General features: G+C 42.3%; 1 protein-coding gene across 2 annotated transcripts in view; it reads right to left on the bottom strand.

Moving 5' to 3' along the window:
* il1rapl1a (interleukin 1 receptor accessory protein-like 1a) overlaps positions 1–23,827 on the bottom strand; it is a 195,341-nt gene that overhangs the window by 105,582 nt on the left and 65,932 nt on the right. For both annotated transcript variants that reach the window (XM_069663292.1, XM_069663293.1), the window contains exons 3-5: positions 12,445–12,730; positions 5,347–5,533; positions 3,847–4,000 (exon numbers count right to left, since the gene is read on the bottom strand). In XM_069663292.1, coding sequence (XP_069519393.1) covers positions 3,847–4,000; positions 5,347–5,533; positions 12,445–12,730 — 627 coding nt within the window. The remainder of the gene's footprint in view (positions 1–3,846; positions 4,001–5,346; positions 5,534–12,444; positions 12,731–23,827) is intronic.

Below are 23,827 nucleotides of genomic sequence, written 5' to 3'. Positions count from 1 at the left end.
TCGGATCTCCGACGTAGTTTGGCCTTTTATGCTCGCCGTCCAGGCAATGCTGGCTTTAACAGGATGTGATAAAATGTGGATAATCTCACGCCCACTTGAGGGGATGATGGTGTAGGTTTATTAAAGGAAATGAGCCTTTTGGTCCGAGTGAGCTAATCTAATTTTACCAGGATACTGCAGCTTTATGGAGGAGGCACCCACTGCTGTGGTAATAAGGCAGTATGCTGTGGTAATGTAGAGCGGGCCAGATTTTTACAGCAGAAGACGCATCCTCAGAGACGCAGGAGTGGCGACTGAAACAGGCACCTATTGTGATGCTGTAAAACAATCTTTCCCTCTCCAGAGCCGTTGATGGTTTTCTGCTGGTTCTGCAAGTTTTCTAATAAATATGGGACACTGGGTCAGTCACACGCAGTCAGTTTGCAAGGCGATATTGAACATCGTTTCATTTTGGAAATGTGCTTCAAGTAAATTATTTCATGCGCTGCAACAAGAGAATCAATTGTGGGATACCCGCATCAACCTGCTGCAGAAAAGCTTAGGAGCATTGTAGCTTGGGTGTCAAATAAAATTACTACTTCTATTTTGAAGACTTACTGACATTTCATTATGGGAAACATGCATCAAGGTATCTGTGTGGGTGTTTTTCTGTGCAGCTTTATATAGGTATGCATGCATTGCACAAAGGCATTCATGAAACTATGGTTGGTTAAGAAAGAGCAGTACGACCGAGGCTCAGAGTGACAGAAAATCCAGAACAAAATTGCCTTTTTCTTTCCGTCTTGTTCTCTGACAAACTCCTCACATGGTTGATTTAACCGTGAAGGTTGCTGTTCAGTTATATATGTGTCCTTTTACTTCCACCTCTCACCATTCAAAACTCTAATTGCATATGGGAAACATGCTGGGAAGCTAAATACACGTACTTAAAGCCCATCTTTCTCTGACCAGTGTTTCCTTCTGTCTCACTTTGAATCTCCAGCCACTCTCACCTTCCTTCCTTCCTTCTGTATCATTAATGTGAACTGTGTATATTTATAACCCAATAAAGTTTTTATGGCCATCGCCATTATAGGACATTGAGGTCATGCTGACAGGCTAACAAACAGACAAGGATAAGTACATAGATCATATATCTAACGCGCAGGCTAATAGCAATGCAGATTTTGGTTTGCGACTGCGAGGACGAATGGATTTAGTTTGACTTGATACAACAGTAAAAACACAACTGCATGACTCTTTCAACAAAAAATGTCCTTGTGGAGGTTTTTATTTATTTTTTTGGCGGGGGTGGAGGGGTGGGGGGGGTTTTCCTCCAAGGGTAAAAAAAGTCCTTGCTGAGAACAATTTTTTGTCCTTGGAGGAAAACTGTTCTCAGCCGGGTCTTTGGATTACTGTATTTTGAGTTACCGAGACATTGTCTCTGGAAAAACCAATTGCTCCAACATTAATATAAATTTAATTTCCCAATGCTGGTAGAACCCCAATTCTCTTGCTGTCTGTTGTAATGGGTGAAGGGCAGAAGCCTCAGCAGCATATGGGCAAACAAAACACAATAATAGAGGAAAATATGTTGTCTGTACAATTGGGCGAAATGACCCTTTAAACTGTTGCACAAAACCCAAAACAGATTAAGAACCTAACGGACCACCTGTCGCTGGCCTCTAATGCTGCATATAGAAATATGTGGCCCATGCATGTCCAAAGGCATTTCTAATTTAGGTACTTTACTTGGAATCATGGTCACACGGAGCACTTGGGAGTGCCATACCGTGATGGTAATGGTGATAAAATGAAATCTAGTGTATCTTCTTCCTATCTGCCTCATATTTATTGAGCCCCACTGGGGATAAAGCGCTGGACCATCAATCACAAGAGCAGCCAATCTGGAAGCCATATCTCCAGGATAACACTTTAGCCTCATCCCACGGTGCGCCATGCCCAGGTTGAGGTATGTATCTTCCTGTTTGGGTAGATAGCAGATAGCTGGTGTATCTCACACTGTTATCACCCTCGTATCACACAAGAGCAATGACCAGGCGCACAAATAAACACCAAACTAGATACTAATCAAAAGCTAACACCACTTCTGCTTGTATACAAAGACAAACTAAAGCTGTAGCAGCTTTTGTCTGTTGTCCAATTGCTTCTATTTATAAATGAAACCAACCAAATCACCACACTCACACACAAATGATGTAATGACCTAGTGACTGGGGGTGTGGCTAGGGGTGAAGCAATGTGGACACATTTTGAGCTTACCACCTCTCATACATTAACTTTAAAGGGGAGTATTATGCTAAGTGCTGAAGCAAGAAGATGGTTAGCTTAGCCTAGAGCAAAGATGGAAACGAGGGGGAACAGCCAGCCGGGCTCTGTGAAAAGATTAAAAAACAACCTGCCTTCCAGCACCTTATTAGCCATCTTGTTTAGTCGGTACTAAAACCAAAGTTTAAACAACCATTTACAGTTAAATAGGAGGTCTTTTCCTGGTTGTTGTTTCTTGGTCTTCTCATCTTGAAAGTTATAAGTATAATGAGCATGTCACAAAATGTCAGACTATTCGTATAAGCGCTTTATTAAAGGGGGGGTATTATGCTAATTTCAATCTTTACATTTCACTCTGTGATACCTGTGGAGTAGCTTAGCATAATTTACAGTTTTAAAAACTCATCATTTTTCTCACTCTGGTGCTCTGTGCAGGCCCTCATACAGCCTGAAACCACTCAGTCAGCTCTGTCCCTTTAAGAAACCCCGCCCCTACAAGCCCACTTTCTTCTGATTGGCCAGCTCTCCAAAGCCTGCTGAGGCTGCACTTTGTGATGTCACAAAGTGCAGCGTATATAAAAAACTGTGTGAAACCTGGCGTCCACAGCAGCCTGCAGACTGAGCTGAGAAGCCTGGGGGTTACTCCAACAACTCAAACTTCAATCACATTTAGTGTGAACATCTAATGTGAAACAGCATAATACCCGCTCTTTAATTATATATATTTACACATATTACACAATATTCACAATACACACCTTCCTAAGCTGGACTAAACCGTTTCTATTAAGGAAACTTTGAGTTTTTCCTTTATAAGTGTTTTCATAATGGTGATTGTAATTAATTGGAGGTCAAGCAATTCTCATTAATTTACTGCAGCACCATTGAGCAAAACACAACCCAAATTTTAGGCTTTACCTTGAATGATCTGGTACCCACAGAGTAATAAGAACTGTAGCATCACACACTAGAAAACAATTGGTCGGGAAATCTAGAGGTAAAAACTGGATTTGACCTTTCCATCAACCTTAATATGAACAGTTGACCCGGCAGAACACACGTTTATATCACTTGATCCCCAGGTCTCACCCCAGAGTCCACTCACGCTGAGAAAGAAACAAATGAATGCATTTATTTGTCATGTGCTCACCTGTGCAGGGCAAAGAGTGAGATAGAGAGATGGATAGGAACAGAGGGAGAGGCGCACCGTAAATCTCCTGACCTTGGTCATTGCTCTTTAGCTCTCTGTGTGAAGGGGTTTAGCCCACAGCCTTAAATATTTCAGCACTGCTCGGTTGGCTGGAAAGTGCTGAGTTAGAAGAAGGGATAGAGGCCAGGCAACAGCATTCAACCTCCCCCAGCAATTAACACAGCAGCAGGACATCACTGCAGTGCTCAGTGGTGTGTGTGTATGTGTGTGTGTGTGTTTGTAACCATCCATTCCTTTACTTCAAGTGCCTTTGACTGTTACAACTGCTACTCGCCAAACACAGTCTACCAAGAGAGGAACTTGCAAAAGAGACACTCTTCACCTAAGCAAACATGTTTTCCAATTACGAGATTCTCTTGAAGACTTACCAGTTACCGTGAGTTCAGTCGTCCTCCTGACCATGAAGCCACCAAACTGGACTTCACAGGTGTAATTCCCAATGTCATCTTCCTTTACCTCCTGGATTGAAAGAATGTCTCTCTTCAAGATGATGCTGGCACGCCATTGCTTCGGACGGCACTCCTGGACATAAGAGAAGGACAAGCGGGTCAGACTTCAAACCAACCTTTGAGAAACCTCTTAGGAAGTCAAATCCAAAATGGCTGATAGCAGACAGATGGGACGGTACTCTGGTACTCTGGGCAAGCCTGGCATCATGAAATGCAAAAACCTCCCTCTGCTTCATAATGAGTTAGATCCGTGAGATTGAAATTGGTCTGAGCTGGACACAAAAGCTTTCAACCGTCACTGGGCGTTAGGGAAGTGGATGAAGTGGTAGGGATGCATAGCTTGGCACTCTGACATAAAAACTCCATAAAGTAAAATGATAAGGCTCAGCCATTATCCTACTTATCTGATCAAGATGTATTGCTGTGAACTAAATATTCTCCATTCAATATTCCTGTAGAGCCACAGAGCACTGAAAATGTTATTTACAGTAGTCTCTGCTGACAAAATAAGTGGGTTTGCGCTGCGTCTGTGAGTATATGCGTGTGCAGGCACAATGAGTGACTCCATGACATGAATCCTCTCTGCAGCCCCTTGATGCTGCGGCAGGGACAACGATGGCTCTGTGGATTCTATTCCACCATTGCTCCCGGCAACCTTCGAATTCAATCACCGCGGCTCCGCAGTGGTCCAAATAACTCTGGGTTCCAGCACTCCCAGTCATTACCCAGACCATAATTGAATTCTGGAAAAATCTAGAGGTCGAGCCCGGCCAGCTAATCTACTGCTGATCTGCCTGTAATTAGTCTGGCCTGAGCCCTTCTCCTGGATGCACTTTGTTGTCCGCAGGCCATGCCTGACCTGGGAAAGGCAAGAACCCAGGTGAGAGAGGAGAAGGTACACGCTGCATAAAGATCAGGGGCAAGGTGTATCTGGAGGACATCCACTCGTTCCGCAGGGCACGAGAGTGACATCGCACAATTTTCTCCTCCTACGAGATTGTGTTCATTATGAAAAGCCATCTCTGTGGCTGCCCTCTGCTCAGACCTTGTTCTCCTTAGACGACCCTTCCAGAACAAAGGCACTTATGTAATTCATGGCAATCATTTGCATATGTACATAATGTGCCTAAGTGATCTGGAACCACGTTTCCAACAAGGCTTTTAAACATAAACAGCCAAGAAATTAGATGAAAACAAACCAACGAACCATTCAAGAGTATTTCTCGCTTGTGTAACCACGAAGACAGATTCCCTCTTTATTACTTTTCCCTAACACATAAATAACAGAATTCAAGTCCCACAAAAATAGAAAATTAATGAACCTTCAGGCAAGTGTACGAACGATTCACAAATCTCCAGGCAGCCGAGATAAATCTAATCAGACAATCAGAAGCATGCTTAGTCAGGGAGATAGCATACCTTGTACCAGGTGATGTCGAGCTCTTTTCCAGGTTCAACGTAGTCATCAATGTCAGGGCAGAGGATGTCTTTATTCTTGCTGAGCTCAGCCTTCTCATTTCGTCTCATGTTGGAGTTGTAGCAAAGGTTCGTGTCATTGTCCGCCACAGTTAGAGACATGGACACCTTCATGCAGTACGTGGAGTTCCTGTGTGCAGAGAACAATGATACAAGGAGATTAAGATTCAGACCTACATGTCTGATACTGGGAATACCTTTATAATAAGGTTATACTGCTACATTGACAATGCTTATGCTTTAATCTAGAACAAAGGATGAAAAAATACTCAAACAAGAATACACAAAAGGACTATTGATACCCCTACGCACACTCAAATAAGCACTATTTTATGTTCACTCCCTTTGATACCCTTCTAGTTATTTTTATCCTTATGCATCCCTCTGCTTTCTCCCTCCCCCCTCTGTTTGTGGGGTTAGCAATAACGACGTGTTCAGCAGCTTTACCGAGTCAATGACTCACGCTCACCACCGCTATTGAATTTATGGGGGGAGTCAGCCGGGGCCTGGGAATGCTAATCAGAGGAGAGACAAACGTTGAGAGGGGCCTCACAACATAAAGGAAGAGAAAGCTGCTTGGTCATCACAAGGAGTTAGTCCCCACCGCACAGCCACCCCTTCCCCCTCTCGTCTCTAAGCAACCATCAACACACTTCACTTCTGATGCACACTCGCTGGCAGAGAATGATTGCTCTCTCTCTCTCTCTCTCTCTCTCTCTCTTTCTCTCTCTCTCTCTCTCTCTCTCTCTCTCTAACTATGTTATTAATGTCATTAATGTCATAATCATCATCATCAAAGCCACCATCATTTCAGCCCACATTAACGCTGATTTAATGCCATCCTGTGCCATGACTGTCACAAGGTGTTTCCTGCAAGATTTGCTCTATATAGCCAGAAGTGTGGGGGCATCCCAAGAAAGTATGCCGACACCTTGCAACTGGATGTCTTTCCAAAAGATTTTGGAGCCTTACTGTAGGGATTTCTCACATTCATCCTCAAGAACAGGGGATAGTCCTTGTATTAATACACTAGTTTTTAAGATACTCAAGGACAGTTGACCAAAAACCCAGAAGAAATAAAATACTGTAAAGGCAAAAGAAGAGTGTCAGAGCGAGGGGGCTGCACATGGACATGTGGGGGGATTCGGTGCCTTGCTCAAATGCACCTCAACAGTCGACACTACTCCAGCTACCAGCCCCAATTCCATGGTTGGTCCGTACCGGCACTTGACCCGGCCACCCTCTGGTTCCCAAGCCAAGCTCTGACTGTCTACCCCACAACATCAAGCATTAAAAGAAGTTCTAAAAGGTGAGTTCTGAGGGAATGTTTGGGGAGAGAATACCCAGCCTGCGCTCACTCCAAAGGCATCAAATACCAATGCTTTGTCATGGTCTTGGCGTCTCATACAGACGGACAAGGTACCCTTCATTGCTGGATGTGAGGCACCAGACTTACTCCAATGTAAATCCTCCTGTTGCAATATTATTTGCTCAGAGAAACTGCCCAAGGAGGCAATGGATGGGCCTAATACAGGATATTTGCACAGGATGCCAGGGTTTGAGTCCTTTGCTTACCACATGGTGATCTTCCCAACCTAAATCATGTAAATATTGTGCCTAAACCTAGCCGAACAGACCACTTGACCACATGTTAGACAAGAAGAAAACAGATGCTACCACATGTCTGTATGATACCAGGTGCAGTGTTTGGTACTGGGGGGTGGGGAGAGGAGATTGACATCAGAGTAATGAAGGCTGCGGGAAGGATTGTGGGAGTTGAGAAGGCGGGTTTGGTAGGATGGGGTGCCTGGTCATGCAGGACGTATGTGGGATAGGGAGTAAGTGGAGGGGTTTAGGACAATAGTGAGGTGGTCAGGGGATGGGGAATTAGCAAGTTGGCGAGTTCGTGATATACCGAGGTTTATCAAGGACTTTGGACTAATTACCATAAAGCATGCTATTAGGGTAGATGAGTCTGGACGTAACGAAACACGTATAAGAGTTTCTTTCTGTCAAATTATGGGAAAGATTTAGGTTCTTTGCAGGCGTGCAATGTCACGTAGAGACAGGAAAGGACAGTCTCTAAACTGTCGCCACAAAGCTGGAAGCACACTATAATCTTAGATATCATTAAGTTTTTCCTTAATTTGAAGTAAGCGATTTTATGGTCCCAACCCACAAAAACTGCTCCAGACTGTAAGTCCATATTGCTTTATAATAAATGTCTGTCTGTGTTTCTATCACCTGCTGCCCGGCCCAGCCCGGGTGTGATTTGACTCGGTCAGTCACCCGGTCGTTCGAACGGGGAGGCAGTGCGCACAGCCATATGGGCTTTCATTTCATTTCATTACATTACATTTACGGCTCACCAGATGCTCCCATTCACTGTAAATGACAGGGTTTCATATGATCTACTCAGGTTATGGAAGCAATAAGGGAGTCACCTCTCTCGTATAAACACCTCTGACCCCCAGGGACCATAAAACACAGATGCAGACGCACACACACACACGCACACGCTTAAAAGACAAATGTGGCTACGTGCAGCTGTGGAGCAGCGGGTAGAGATAGTAAAGAGATGTGCAGAAGAAAAATCGCTCTTGGAATGAGAAAAAAAAGATAGTGTATACTTCTACAATATAGAAGATGACTAAAAGGGCATCTAGAAAATGCTGTAGGAAGCAAAAGTAAGATGCAAGATATTGCAGCAGAGTTATGCCCTCTTGGTGCTGAAATCTCACATTATCGACTCAATGCCTCCTATCTAGAGGGAAAGGAGTGGGAAGATGCGATGCTGTAGGCTCTCAGAGTACACTTAGACAAATATATTTGTTTAAAGAAACAAATTCAGCCGCGCAAACACACATTTGGACGCATAAATGCACCAACACTCGCACACCTACAAAGTCAAACCACCCCGCTTGTTGACATGAAGGGAGGAAGATCAGAAATGACCTCTCACAGTCATGCACCTGAGCCATTAAGGTCCCCAGGGAGCCAATAGGAGACATCCCTACATGTTAAATATTCACAGCGGGCGCCCCGTAGCATTGTGGGAAGGTGTCTGTGGTGGCTCTTGATTGATGGACAGCCGGGGGTCGATGCACAGTCCTGTGGTGTCTTTCACGTCTGTCACATTCTATTTGAGAGTCCCTGCTTTGGATATTAATCTGCAGCGCATGATGGCCGTGATTCTCCACACATTATTATCCCGCATGTTGGAAAATGTGATCATGGGAAGGAAATAAATGTGCTTTTACCCAGTCCAAGACACAGACTCATTACAGGAATTATTAAAAAATAATTTGTCAGGTGAAACATAAAGGGAGTGTGGCAGCGTGTGTGTGTGTGAGAGAGAAGAGAGGAGGAAAGATTGATGGATCTGAATCGATGTTACAGACCTTATGCGAGGTGACATGCAGAAGAGAGCGAGGCAGAGAGGGAGCAGAGGAGGGACAGAGAGAGAAAGAACAGAGAGATTGCTATGCAAATGAAGTCACCTTCACGTGAAAAATGGCGATTAGACTTAAATTTCCAGACAGAGAAGGACAAAGATAACCATTCACACGCTGAATGCACACGTTTAAAGTCGCACAATCCCATATCTCTGTCTGAGGGAAAACATCTGGAGGGCTTCAGAGAAAAGCTGAACTTAACACAGATGGATTTACCTACATTTACAGATAGTACACAACACGCCCCGAGCTATTGAAAACCATCCTGCCGTGTACGCGGTGCAGGCAGGAGGTATTAGGGCAGTGACACATTTTTTGTTCTGTTGGATTTGAAATGAAACAATGACGATGGCTCTAAAGTACTGACTATCAGCTTTAATTTGACGGTGCTTACATCAACATCAGATTGAATTGTGATACCATAAAATCACTGCAGCTGTGATAAATTCTAAATAGCTGCTTGCTTTCATTAGCACCAAATATCTGGTTTGTATTGTTTATGCATAGCACACTGACTTCAGGAACAGGCATCCCAATCTGTGGTCAAAAATAGATATGTAGCACATAGCATCGGTGCACTTCAGCTACTGCAGCACCTCTGAGACATAGTTTCCTAACTTTGGTTAAAGCTTGGATAACCTTTGGGAAGGAGGGTCAATTTCAAAATAGGTAACAGGGATGCTGGTTTAGCTCAGTAGGTAGAGCAGGCACTCTGTGTGCAGAGGCTACAGTCCTCGACGCAGCAGCTGCGGGTTCAACTCCCGTCCACGGCCCTTTGCTGCATATATATAAATATCTTATGAAATGGCTATAACAGTTGCTGCTGCGCATCAATGAGGTTAGTGTTTTAAATCTTCACGTGTCTGCATGTGCTTGTATATAAAGAAAAAAACATAACAGTGCTGCAGGAAGTTGCATCGTGTTGGACTTATTAATGTATTAGCTGTCGCTTCTTGATGGGATGAAGTGTAGTATTTAACGTAATAATGTATGGTTTGTTTTATAATATTAGTGTATTAATTGCAATGTGATAAAATGTTCTGGTGCAAAATCTTTTTATAGAAAACATCTGATGTCAATTCTTAAAGCTCCTGTGAGGAACTTTCTGTTTGTGTTGCTTTTGGCGCCCCCTGTGGACAAAGCCGTACCTCTTATCTCTCTGCTGATTTTCCCCTGTACATGCTTAAGTGGTGTTTTTTAACAATAAATCTCATCCTGCTTTCTTCCTATGTATCACTCAATTTAAATATTTGCCCTGGAAAATGTAAACAAAGGCAGCGTGCAGTTAATTGCTTCTTCTGACACCTAACCCCCCGCCAGCAGTTTCAGGCGTTAAAAATAACTATGTAGAAATAATCAATCTTGTCGCTGATGGTCTGGTTTGTTTTTGTTGCTCATACAGAGGCATCAGAATTAATTTCAGTCTGTTTCATAACTGGCGAAAAACTCCTCACAGGAGCTTTAAGTAAATAGAAAAAAGCAAACCAGCTTCGATGGACTAAACGTGTATATGAGGTGAATGGAGCCAAGATGTTCGGACTCAGGACTGATTCACATTGAAGTATTTGTGAAATAATGTGCATGCTCATTCGATAATGCTACACAGTGCTACTGGCACGAATGATGGCATTCAAGTAAGTCGTTACAGTTTTGTGATGCTATAAACAGTGCAGTTAATTAGGTACATATAGGTAAATCAGATACATCAATCCTGCAATACAGCTTACCTTTACTACACTGACTGTGTGTAACACAGTAGATCAGATAAGTCTATTTTTAACTCTTTAGTCTGTCCCGTGTAATGTCAGTGAGGGTTGTTGTAATAGACGTCTTCATTCACTGTATGAATGTACTGTATGGAATCCTAATGGGCGAAGAGAAGACAAAGGCTTATTTTTCCTCTCTTTGCCTGAAGGGAGTTTAAGGGGGCAGTGTTTGGGTCATATGTGCTAAAATGTGCGACTCAAAAGCTTACCCCCTTACAAAAAGACAATTGATTTCAGCTCAGAGGCAAATCTCTCGCAGTACTTTGATTAGGGTATCTGAGAAGTTAAAAAGTCTCCCCAGCTCAACACGAGCAGACTGAGAAACACAGAGCCGGGGGTATTTCTTCAGCTGTAGCACTCCACAGAATTACAGTGCGCTCTGGTTTCAGACATAACAACTGGATTGGAAGAATGCCTGGTTAGAAGACATTGTCAATAATCAAAGACGATATTAATTTTAACTGAGACAGTATTTGCAAGTGTTTGTGCCAGATGAGTCCAACAGAGTGCTGTAATGATATTAAGTACAGGCTGGGGTATCATTGCACACAAACATACTCCCCCGGTCACACTCCATGTGTTCTGCAAGCCTCTCTGGGTCTTTAAGAGGCCTTTAACTGGGTTTATTAAAAACTCTCTGAAATGAAGAGCTGCAATGAGCCATTTATTGAGGGATGTTCTCCACTGTAAAGGTTAATAAGTTACTGCCACATAATTATGTATCCTGTATTAGGAGGAGTGTCTGTAACGGCCCACTAAAGTGTGTGGATGAGTGAGTGTGTGTTTGTGTTTGTGTTCTGTTATCTCTCTTTGTTGATGTTCCTCATACTTGCTTACTCATTTATTCACACACACACACACACACACACACACACAAATACACATACACTCCAAAGACAACTTGTTTTTACAGATAAAGGTAACTGTCAGTTTTAATAAGTGATAAGCCATAAGTCAATCTTAGCATTAACTCAATGTGTAAGCAAGATACATTTGCTAATAGGATCAGATAACTTCATCTGATTTAGAGGTAAATACACCGCTATCACGTTTAACAGAGATCACTCAATAATGCATCATTTTCAACAATTGATTACTTTAAGATACAATTTGAGTTCTCTAAATAACCTTCGAAAATAAAGTTAGTTTTGCCCGATTAAAAGCAAAAAATATGTCACAAGCCTTCAAGATTATCAATATTAAGTCTACTGTCTTAGCTTAGGAGAGTGGAAACAGGGGCTAACTGCTAGCTAGAGCATGTAACACACACTGCCTCTAACCACAGCTAGCTAGCAGTTAGCTTAGCTTAGGAGAGTGGAAACAGGGGCTAACTGCAAGCTATAGCATGTAACACACACTGCCTATAACCACAACTAGCGAGCAGTTAGCTTAGCTTAGGAGAGTGGACTCAATGGCTAACAGCTAGCAATAGCATGTAACACACACACTGCCTATAACCACAACTAGCTAGCAGGTAGCTTAGCTTAGGAGAGTGGAAACAGGGGCTTACTGCTAGCTAGCATGTAACACCCACTGCCTATAACAATATTTTTGGTGCTTTTTTGGTGTACAAATTGAACTGTTTATCAGTGTGTTATCTACTAGGTCTCAGAGTCGCTTGGAGACATTTTTTATATTTTGGAGAGAGCCTGGCTAGCTCCTCTCAGTCTTTGAGCTAAGCTAGGCTAATCGTTTCCAGGTTCTAATGCAACACTCTCTCCAAGATAGCGTATAACTCTATCATAGAAAAACTACACTAACATCAATAAACTACATTTAAATTCATCACCCCCACTATGATCTATTTCCCTCTATCCTACCTTAACACGCAGGAGTAGAGGCCAGCATCCTGGAGGTCAGCAGGTCTGAACCAGATGGCGTCCTCCTCCTTGCTCATACGTATGCCATCGAAAGAGATTGGCTCCTCGAAGTCGCTGTGTCCCAGGCCAGAGCTGCGGTACCACATGAGGCTGAGGCCCACACTCTGCGCCTGGCTGTAGTTAGCTCGGATGTAACCATAGAACAGAGCGCACTTCAGACGCACAGGCTCGCCCTGCAGCACCCGGTACTTTAGGTAGTCCACTGACCAATCTGTACAGCCGTCCACTGCAGAGAAAGAGACAGACGGAGAGCAACATTTAGAAGCACATCATTAGGCTGTGCAAAGAAAGTGTTTGAGTAGAAATAAACATGTTAAAGTGTAACAGTTTTCACAGTGTATACTGCATTTATATTGAGGTAGTTTAACTGTTTTCTTGCTTTATATTATGCATAAGTTTTGGATTGCAATTTTACTGTGGAATGCCTGTGGCAAACACATCTCCTCTCCTCCCCTGCTTTCTCGACGCTGCTAACACATTCAGGGCATGTGTTGCCACCTTGGCCTCTGCAGAGACAGCTCCGACATTATCCTGCACTATCCAAACATGCAACCACTGTGAAATTTGGGAGCGAACTGTAAAATATCTTCAAAAATAATGTCAGGCGAGCTCCTCCGAGTGCTGAGGGTGCACTGCAGCTCCAGTGCCAAAGAGTGTAAGGCTAGTTCATTAACTGGGAATATGCCTGGAGCTCTGTGTACCTTGTCTAACTGTTCTATGGACAGTTATTTGTCCTCAGGGACAGTTTTTCGTCCTGAGCTAACAGGCTAGCTATCTCTCATGCAACTTACTAAAGATACTCTACCCTGACTGGACTGAGTTTGGCCTTAATTTAGGTGAGTGTGCAGACTAAAAAGGAAGGAGCTCATTTTGCAGATAAAATCATACAGTAACAAATGTGATACAGATGGAGAATGTATCTCCCTGCCTTATTCATGGTATGTACACTCATTCAGCTGCATTGTAACAAAGTGCAGACGAGAAAAAGTGAGTGAGAAACAACATTTGACAAAAAGCCCAGCCCCACAGGCGCACTGGTCTGTTCAGGCTCCACCAAGCAGATCTCTCCCAATTCCCAAGCTATACTGAGGTTAACCTCTGACCAGCTATCACTCTCCCACTAATTAGCCACCATTTGTTTATCCAGCAGGTGTATATTAGGGAGTACATGTGTGTGCAAGTGTAACCAGAGAGATCTACAGAGAGAGAGAGAAATGGCGATGGTGTGGTGAGATAAAGTAATAAGAACCCCGCTGTGTGCCAGTCTGTGAGTGATACGGAGCCTCACAGGGACAGCTATGCTTGTAATTAATACTCTTAATTACCAGGGAAGTAATGTGTGTGTGTGTGTGTGCGTGTGTGTTTGCATGAGTGTGCATTCCCTATACGATTGGTTGTCTGCCTAATTATGTCTGTTAATTACCAGTAGGCTTAGCCACAAATGTGTGTGTGCTTACATATGAATGTGAGAGAAGAAAGTGTGTGTGCGTGCATGAGTGTGTGTGGGGCGTAATGTGTGAACGCCTGTCTAATTATCACTCCTAATAATGAGAGCAGGGCCCCTATAGATGCAAACGGGGACACATACACTCTCGTATGCCTTCACATGCACTCCTTGAAACTTTCAACTTGATTATGTAACTGTTAAGCATCTTAGTGATGAAAACTATTAAAAATTCAAAAACCAGAACATACGCTGGATTTTTTGGCTCTTGAGTTTAATGGTTAAATTATTCAAATGTCCCCCAATTACAAGAGAACAACTCATGCCATTTTTTCCTTTATTCGCTTCCATTTTGTGCTTCTATCCTCTTTGAATATGATAGCATTAAATAAGATATAATCATCATATAAAAACTAGAACTCAGACATCCATTCCTTCTCTGAAATTACAGTGAATTTCCATTGAAGGCAGCAGGTGAGTCCTCTGCACTCTCTGCATATCAATCTGCTAATCAGCAGGGACAGCCGAGGCTTCATTCAGCCCTTTCTTTATTCACCCTCCACACCTCTAATGGATATGACCTCTGCCTCGCTCTCACTCTCTCCATATCTGCCCTCCCTGCCACAACAAAAACTGTGTATTCTAACAAGCTTGTATCCTGATTCACAGTGAAAGGAAACATTTTATTCAGCCCGTCATTTGCTTTCAATGTGCAGAATTGTGGACGAGCTGTCCGTGAAGCAAAACGCGTAAGAGCAAACACATGTAAACACAAAACAAGGAACCCTTTCATTCCCCAAAGACCTCTGATGGGATCTGTCTAATGTGGTGGTCTTTTGTCGGGGGAAACACTATTTGCACGTCATAAACTTATAATGTTTTTAAAGATTACATTACTCTCATATCTGGCATCAAGGACAGTGCAGGCCTAGAGCAAGAAATAAGCAGTTAGCTTAGCTTAGCTGAGTGGAAACAGGGGTAGACATCTAGCTAAAGCATGTAGCAGTATTTAAATCACAAAAATTCTGTTTTAACATGTCTGTTGGTTTTGTTTAGTAGGTCTTAGAATCGCTGGTTGTCACATTTTTATATTTCAGAGAGCCAGGCTAGCTGCTTTCTCGTACTTTCACTCTGAAAGCTAAGCTAGGCTAATCGCCACCAGTTTCCATATCAATCCAAAAGAAAAGACATGTGTGCTTGCTAGTTAGAAATACAGACCATAACAATCATGCTTCACAGTGAAAGAAAATATTTTATAGTGTTTTGAGTTATGAGCAACACATGTTTTAAACTCAAAACAAGGAACCCTTTCATTCCTCACAGACCTCCCAACGGGACTTGTCTAATGCGGTGGCCTTTTGTCGAGGGGGAAACCATATTTACGTCTGAAACTCAAAACGGTTTTATCAACTCAATTAGACGCTGACATTTCCCACATCCCCACGCTGGGCCGGAAAATCAATGCTTCCCGCTGGAGGAATACTGCAGTCCTCACCTCTCACTCTCTTTCTCTGCTGACAGCACACACACACACACATGGACACATACACACACACACAAACACGCAGGAATCTCTCCCTTTTTCCTCCCTGCACCTCTGGGACATCACGCCTTTAGTAGCGATTCTGTTCAGCCACTCTCAGACAAGAACATACAGTAAAGGATGTTCCCATATGGACACATTCCCACACAGCTGTCAGACTGAGGGATTCTGGCCTCTGCTCCACTGAGTCTTACTGCAGCACTGTAAGCTGCAGCACTCCTACACCGGCTAATATGCTGCTGATGCTCTTACACTGACACAGCACATGACGTGTTGGGCAAAGGTATGGTTTATACAAGGAAATAGCAAGAGGAGATGACAAGCTGCAGGATATTTGTGTGGGTGTCTTAGGGTCGGTGATCATGTTAAAATGTACGTCAATAATGATGAGAAACTTTTTCACTCCATACAACATCCAATTAGTTGCTATTTTTGCCTGAAAATGAAGTATATGCGGTAGTATGCGGCAACTTCCTACTGCAAAGCATTGTTTGTGCTATAGGTGGAGAAAGTGTATATTTTTTGTAGAAAGGAATGAAAAGTTAGTGAAACTTTGGGGCATGAAAGCGACGGTGAAAGAGTACTCCTGTTATGAAGCTAGAGGACATTGTTGACATAAAATGGTAACATGTGGCAGCTGTGCTAGCTGCTGGTTAGCTGCCACACATGCCCCATTTTAGAACATACTGCGTCCGCTAAGGGCTTCAGAGAAACTCAAAATCTTCAACAAGAACTGCTTTATTTGTAGTTCTTCCTAATTTTATATTTTATTTACCAGATATGCTTGGTGAATGCTTAAGGACAAGCTGAGCTAATGTTAGCAGCAGCTTGGCTAGCAGCTCCTACTGTCATCTTGTGTCTGCCGAAGAGCTTCACAGAAACATTTATTTTAACGTGAAACCGCTTTATTTAGTGATTTTACTGGTTTTAATTACCATGTCTGTTTTTTTTAAAGAGGAGGAGACCTCTGTAGACAATTCAGCTTTCATTAAAAACCTTTTTTAACGGTTAACACTGAAGGCATGCTAATATAAACAAATGGAGCTACGGAAAACAAGCTAAGATAATGTTGGCAGCAGCCTCCTCACCCCCCAGACATAATGTGTCCATAGAAAAGCTCTGATGAGACACTAGTATTACATGTTAAACTGCTTTCATCAGTGTTTAACTACTTACATGTTTTTTGACTCCAAATAAAAGATACAGCACTAGAAATGTGTGCTAAACAAGTTTAGCTAATGCTAATAAATATATTCTTACGTTTAGCTAACGAACCATTTGGTTTCTTCAGGCTTTTCAATATAATCAGGATAGCTGGCAGCATTATCAAATTATGTATTGTCAAAATTGTTGTTCAAAATATATTATGATCAAATGTTTGTGCATATGGGCAAAGGTATGGCTGTTGCAAGGAAATAGCAAGGGGGCAATGTCAAGCTACAGGATGTGTGTGTGCATCTCACATAAACCTTATTAAATTCAGCGTTGAGGAAGACCTGTCTGTCTTTGTGTGCCACTAAAGCAGGCAATAAATACAGACCCCTGAGCTAATATACATGCATAAACACCCACACGGTTGCACAAACATGGAAATGCACACTGACAACAACCCAGCCCCCCAAACACACACAATCATAAAAGGCCTTCGTGTCATTTATGACAACTACTGCTTTTCTTTCCCCCATAATCAAATTCCCATTATCCTTTCACAACAGTATGGAACTCAAGTGTGCCTCGCTTCTACTTACATGTCTCTCACTCGCTCTCATGTCGCCCTCAGTAGTCGGACTCTCCTCTCTCATCACTACCTGCGCTCCTAATGAAGTGTAATTATCAGATGTTGGGTGGGCGGCAGGGTCCTCGCAGAGCCAGGAAGAAGACATTCAACGATCTATATGTGGATAAGGACTCTTAATAACTTTCTGTCTCTCTCGTTTGCTCTCTCTCTCTGCTCTTCAGTTTACACCCACTCCGCATACATGACTCCATCTTTCTCTCCCCATCCTGCCGACTCTTTCCCTCTGGCTTGATGTTTTTCCTCCTTCCAGTGCAGTGGTTTCTAACTGATTTTAAACACAATAATGAATAAGCCCCTCTTAGGTCAGAATGTTATAGAAAATATAGTTTGATGGAAAAACATCTTGTATAACCAGTTATCCCGAACACAATGAAATGACCAACATTATAATACATTCACCCATGTATTCCTGGCAAAGCCTTATTACGTCCTATAATTCTCTATGGTTTTCTGGCTCCATCAGTGCAGATGTTGTGGCTAATTGTGCAGAATCTACAGTAAATGGTTCACTGGGCTGGTAAGCCCCGAGATAACATGAAACTACCACCCACAATCTTTCAGCAAAAATCATATTATTTTCCTGCCCTGAACATACTGCACATCAGTATATGTGCACCAATTACCAACTCTCCTCAAATAAATGGATGGAAAAAAAACATTGTCATGTTTCCAACATGCTTTCTACATGGTTGGGTTCAGGTTTGACTTTTAGGTCCATCATGCAGTTCTGCCCTCCTTTGCTGCAGTCGTTTAGGGGTACCCAAGTGGTCCGTCAGCGCTAATCTTCTAATGATTGCATAACTTCGTTCCAACGCAGCAGAAAGACTTAATATTCTAACTGTAATGGCCTGTCGGATTCTTAAAATATAGTCTATAAGACTGAAGTAGTTGACCCTCAGCTTGACCTCCTGCATGCCCTATTGACCTGAGCTGGTAATGTTTTCTTTGCTACAAAGTATGGAGTGTGGAGGAAATGAGAAAACAAAGCCATCTGAGAAGCAGTGTGGGGAAGTATTTTGGGTTCTTCACTGTGGATTGCAAAGTGTCTAATTAAGACAAGGGTGATTTTTGACTTTGTACAGATCAGCTTACTCAAAAATAACAACAAATCTTCTGACACATCTGCTAGCTTATCACCCAAGTGAGGCAGGCCAACTTCAGCCATCAACGTAAGCCATCAACGTAGCCGTCAACGTAAGCCATCAACGTAGCCGCCAACCTAAGCCATCAATGTAGCCATCAACTTAAGCCATCAACGTAGCCGCCAACCTAAGCCATCAGTGTAGCCATCAGCTAAAGCCATCAACGTAGCCGCCAACGTAAGCCATCAGTGTAAGCCAGCTTTTACAACTGTTTATAAAGAGAATATTAGTCTCCATGTAAACCAAGTTAATATGAAGTGTACTACATTTGATTGCTAAAATAATTTGATGTTTAATGGATGTGATGTTTAGTCAATAAAATGTCGAAAATGAAATGTGTTGGAGGAGTTGGCAATTTCCAATGCAATCCAATAAAATGGCCGCCATTTCAAACTGATCTGAACTTGATCTTTGGAAAATGTGACAGGTCTGATGATTTATTTGCATTCTCATTGCATTCGGAGAACAATTTATCTTGTAATTCAGTCAAAGACATGGTCAGGAATTGACTAGTTATAGCAAAGTTACAATTGGAGGATGAATCCCCCCCCTTCATTATATTAGCACGCACAGGTTCTTAACATAACAGGAATAAAAGCACATGAGGAGGATGAGGTTGTGGAGGGAGCTGCAGAAACAAACTGCGTTGGCATGAGAACACCAGCAGTGTAATAGAGACAAGTGCTTGGTTATATGTGCGGTGCTGTACACCTGCATGAAGCCACAGCTGTGAATGAGTCAATTATTGTTAAGCATGAATAAAACAGCCAATCAGCGTGTGCAATCAGAGCTCTGCATGCACAATCATTCAGTGTTTTTTTCCCTGTCCTATCAAACCAGTGAAAACAAGCAGATAAAAACGTCTTTCTTATGGCCAGACTGGGAGGTTAATGAACAGATATATTTCCATAGCAAATGTCCATTGATTGAGTTCAAAAGGAACAAAAATAAGGCGTTATGTAAGCGTAAGTCACAGACTCAGGCCTTTGAAGTCAGAATGCCATTTGCAGAAAGATTCAGCAAAACACGACCTGATAAGGAAAATAAGCTTCTATGACGTCTCTGTTGTCTGCAATCCACAGCAAACAGACCCAGTTATCGTAGCCCGGCTGTGACGGGGCCCTCATTGGTCCCAATGGTAAAACGGGTCCATCATCTGGTTTAACTGGATCTGACGTGGCCTGAATTAACAATAACACCCGAGCTCCTCTGCACATGAGCGGAAAAATCACAAATAATCTATAATTTACTCTTTGAGTCAGACCCTACATCAGCTGAAAGGTTAACGTTGCAATATTTCATGACCATAAATTATTCATGCACGTATCAAACATTACATGTTGGACTGAAGCGTGGTTTTTGTTTGTATTTAACACTCTCTTGTTCCCCGTATGTCTCTTTCTCTCGCACAGACTTTGTACGATAACTTGATGTCTGTCTTTTTAATTTCTCCCTCTGTGCTGTGCCACTCCACATTTCTCCGTCTCTAAATCATTCTCTCTCACTGACAGTTCACCATTACTCATTTATATGCAAATGTGGACCAATACTGCTCATTCTCTCTAAAGATGGTGGTGAACTACCTTAGCTGTCTATCTAAAAACAGTTAGACGGGGAATAACTCTCTACTTTGTATGAATTTCTAATCCTTTTTGTATTTTTCTTTCTGTTATGAAGGAATTACAAATGGATTTAACTTATTCGAGCAAATACATGAATATCATCACAGCCCTAACCCTACCCTAATCATAGCTGTGCTGATATTCAGTATAACACCACGACCTCGAGTGTGGTATTGCTTTCATACAACAATTACACAATCGGCAAAAAGAAGTAATCATCAACAACAGATTATTTTTCGCTCCACCAACTCAACTAGTTCCACAACTTAACTGAAACTAAACTTTTGTTGCCAAGCAACCCGAACATTCTCCTGCACTCTGTGTCTACAGGTTACCACAGCTCAGCTGTTTTTCATCAGGCACATTTATCTGTTTGTTTTCATTCATCATCAACCAGTGAAACAAGAGTCTGCTGTGAGGCATCAGCTCGATCACGCTCTGCTGTGACAGTATTCAGAACACATGGCTGAGGCGGAGTGAAAAGTCCCCATGGTGTTATACTTTATATCTGCACTCATGGAATGCCTCTTATTCAATCAGATTACTCGGTCGGAACTAACTGTTGTATAAAATAATAATAATGTACACAACAGCAAATCTGATAGTGTCAACATCTTGTATTGGTTAATATTTAATCTTTTATTTATTGCATCTTATTGTTTGTAAAGATTATCACAAAGAAAACAGGACAGCAATGATTTTATTCTTTTTTTTTTTAGATTCTTTTTTTGGCTTTTGCTTTTAGAAGTTAAGTTTAAGTTAGGACAGCTGAAGAGAGACAGGACATGTGGGGGAGGGAGAGAGTGGGGGATGACACGCACCAAATGATCACAGACCGGGAGTCGAACCTGCGATCTTTTTTCAGCTCTGTGTTTGTCTTCTTTTATTTCAGTTTAATGTTAGTTGGTCTATATGTGTGAAAACCTAACATTTATTTCTGCTTGATTGTACTTAATTTTAGAATACGATATTAGTTATTATAGAATTAACCAATATAGACTATTTTAAAGGAATTCTTGTGGAATTGTCAGAACCCAATGTTCTCCCCTCTGGATATTAGCTGTCCATATAATAATAATAATATTAACAACAACAATAATAAGAAGAATATGAATAAGAATAACTTTATTCATAATGCACCATTCAAAACCAAAGTTACAAGGTGCCATATATTGGCCGCATTGACTTCTTCAGGCCTCCCGCAGAAACCAACTGTTAACGCTGCCTCTTCTTCCCCGCCACCTAAGTTCACCAAGTCTGAGGAAAAGTATACAAATATAGAATTGTAATAAAGGACTGAAAGAGCAGACAGAGAGAAACAAACAAAGAGATAGAGAGAAGTGAAACTATGATGAGATGTGATGTGAAGGCTGCATATGCAAAGCAAACAAGCAGATTGTCTGCCAGGCCCGCTGTCATAAACCCACCCACCGACACAAACCCCCGCCCGAACAGTGCACTGCCAGACTTGGAAAACGTCCCCACTGCCACGGCTGCTGTGGCCCAAATCAAGCAAAGAAGTACAGAGTAATTTACTGTGTGTTTGGTTCTGTCACAGCTTTGTTATTTAGTTTGTAGAAAGCTAGATCTTTCCTGTTTGTAGTCCATTCCAACTCCCCCTTTCCCTCATAGCCTCTCACATCATGACTAATAAAAAGCACAGGGTTTGCAAACTGTGAGGTGCCCGCACGCAGAGGGAGAGGCGTGGGGCAGAGATACAGAGAAAGGTGAAAGGGTCAGATACGTGCTGGACTTCAAAAACAACAGAAAGTCAACTGTTGTTTGGCCGCTGCTTGTTAAATCCTTTGGTGCCCGATAGCTGCAACCTTTGTCAAACTCCTTCCCAGAGTTAAGACATACAGACATGATACAGAGACTTTCTAAGTTAGCAGTTAAAGAGCATTATCTGTAAGGTCTTTGTGGATGAAAATCCTTAAAGTAGACTTTTGTTTAAATAAATGTCTGTTAAGTCACCATCTATCACCGATTGAGGTAACACAATGGTGATTGAGCCTTTGCATTTGCAGTATTAGAGACTGGGTGTCTGGTGCCACATTGGTGAAAAAGCGGCGCCCAGTTAGTGACGCGTTTTCCATCACCCAGCAGTGGTTGGTCTGCCAGAGAGGGTAGGCGGAGCTAAGCGGCTGCTTTTCCCGTCTCTGCAAGTGTTCCGAGTAAACAGTAATCTACTATGGCTGAACAAACAAAGAAAAGATGGATGACTACAGATACAACTTCAACAAGAAGTGAAAATCCAAAGAAAAAGAAACAAACTCAACGCTCAGTCTGAAAATGAAAGCGACCGTCTGCGAGGAAAATCAAGAGTTACAACCAGAGCCAACCGTGGACGTCAGACATGCAACACTGTCTGGATATCTGGGAAGTGTGCTCCTACAACAACTGATTATCATTGTTTTCTTTAGACCGTTGTCAAATTCCTTGTGTGTGCATATAGAAGGATAGTTTTCTGTACATCACCGGGTGTGTTGTAAACATGGACTGCTTGTAGCTCAGCATACTTTCAGTAGTAGCAGTTTGTAAACATGTCAAGAAGAAGAAGACATACTTTATTAAATTACATCTTTTTACTCGAAATACACACATGCACAAGCAGGACCTTATGGACTAATGGACAGATGTCAGAGTGAGGGGGCAGCACATGGACATGCTCCCTGAGTAGTTGCTCAATGCCTTGCTCAAGGGCACATCTACCGGCTCCAACTCCACGGTTGGTCCATACCGGGACTTGAACCGGCCACTCTCCAGTTCCCAAGCCAAGTCCCGACAGACTGAGCTACCGTCTACCCCTGTAAGAATTGTAGGTTAAAATATGCTCAGTTTTTATCCCACAGTGTCGCTGTAACCATGGCAACATTTTCTGATTAATTCCCCCTTTAAAACCCAAACTATGGGAACTGTAGTTTCAACACGTAATCTCCTAAATAGAAGCAAGACAAAGAACAATAGCAGAAGTAACAAAGTCCATTAATAAAAAATCTTAATGTTAACATTAATGGTGCGGGAGATATAAAATCAGTGTGACCTCTGACCTTACCGCCCATTATACTCCGATAATGTCCCAGTAACATCCTTGTGTCCTATCCCCTCAGCCTTTGTGTTAATTCCACTGTGGCCTGTTTACCACAATTACAGCTGTTATACTGCCTCGCAAAGCCCTCGGCTTTTTCCTTACCGACTGTCTCACTCAATGTTAAACAAGGTTTTCTTAATGTTTGCTGTAATGACTTTTACGCTCCGGTGGCCGTGTTGCATCACAGCGTCTTTCTCTCTTCCTCCTTTTATTCTATATTGATTTCACTTTTTGCCTGGTTTGTTTTTTATAAATTGTTCCAGTTGCGTTTTTGCAATTATGTGAAAAACGCAATAAAATGTGCTGCTAGAATAACTGTTAGTGAAAAGCTGATCACTCCCTGTATGTTCCCTGTAAATAAAGGCCGTTATCTACATTAACGTCTGCACAGGAAACGAATACGGTGCAATATTCCAGCGCATGCGGATTTAATCCGAGCTCCATGTCTCTGCTTCTTGCTTTATATTTCTTTGGTTCCCGACATTATTTCCAGTGCATGCTCCGTAAATCATCCTGTAATGCTCAACAGTGTTACATTAAACTACTGAACCTGCACCTGAGGACTACAGACACAGTATAGGAACAATAGGGAAATGAAGTTAATCTAATTTCTGGCAGTAGATGTGGGCATTTGCATACATATTGGCGGAGTAAATTCAAAGGCAACATGAAGCTCTGAGAGA

The sequence above is a fragment of the Semicossyphus pulcher genome, unplaced genomic scaffold, assembly GCF_022749685.1.
Source record: "Semicossyphus pulcher isolate SPU_LCO1_2020_fin unplaced genomic scaffold, fSemPul1.0.p SCAF_15, whole genome shotgun sequence".
Classification (NCBI taxonomy): Eukaryota; Metazoa; Chordata; class Actinopteri; order Labriformes; family Labridae; genus Semicossyphus; species Semicossyphus pulcher.
This window is presented reverse-complemented; position numbering and strand designations above follow the sequence as displayed.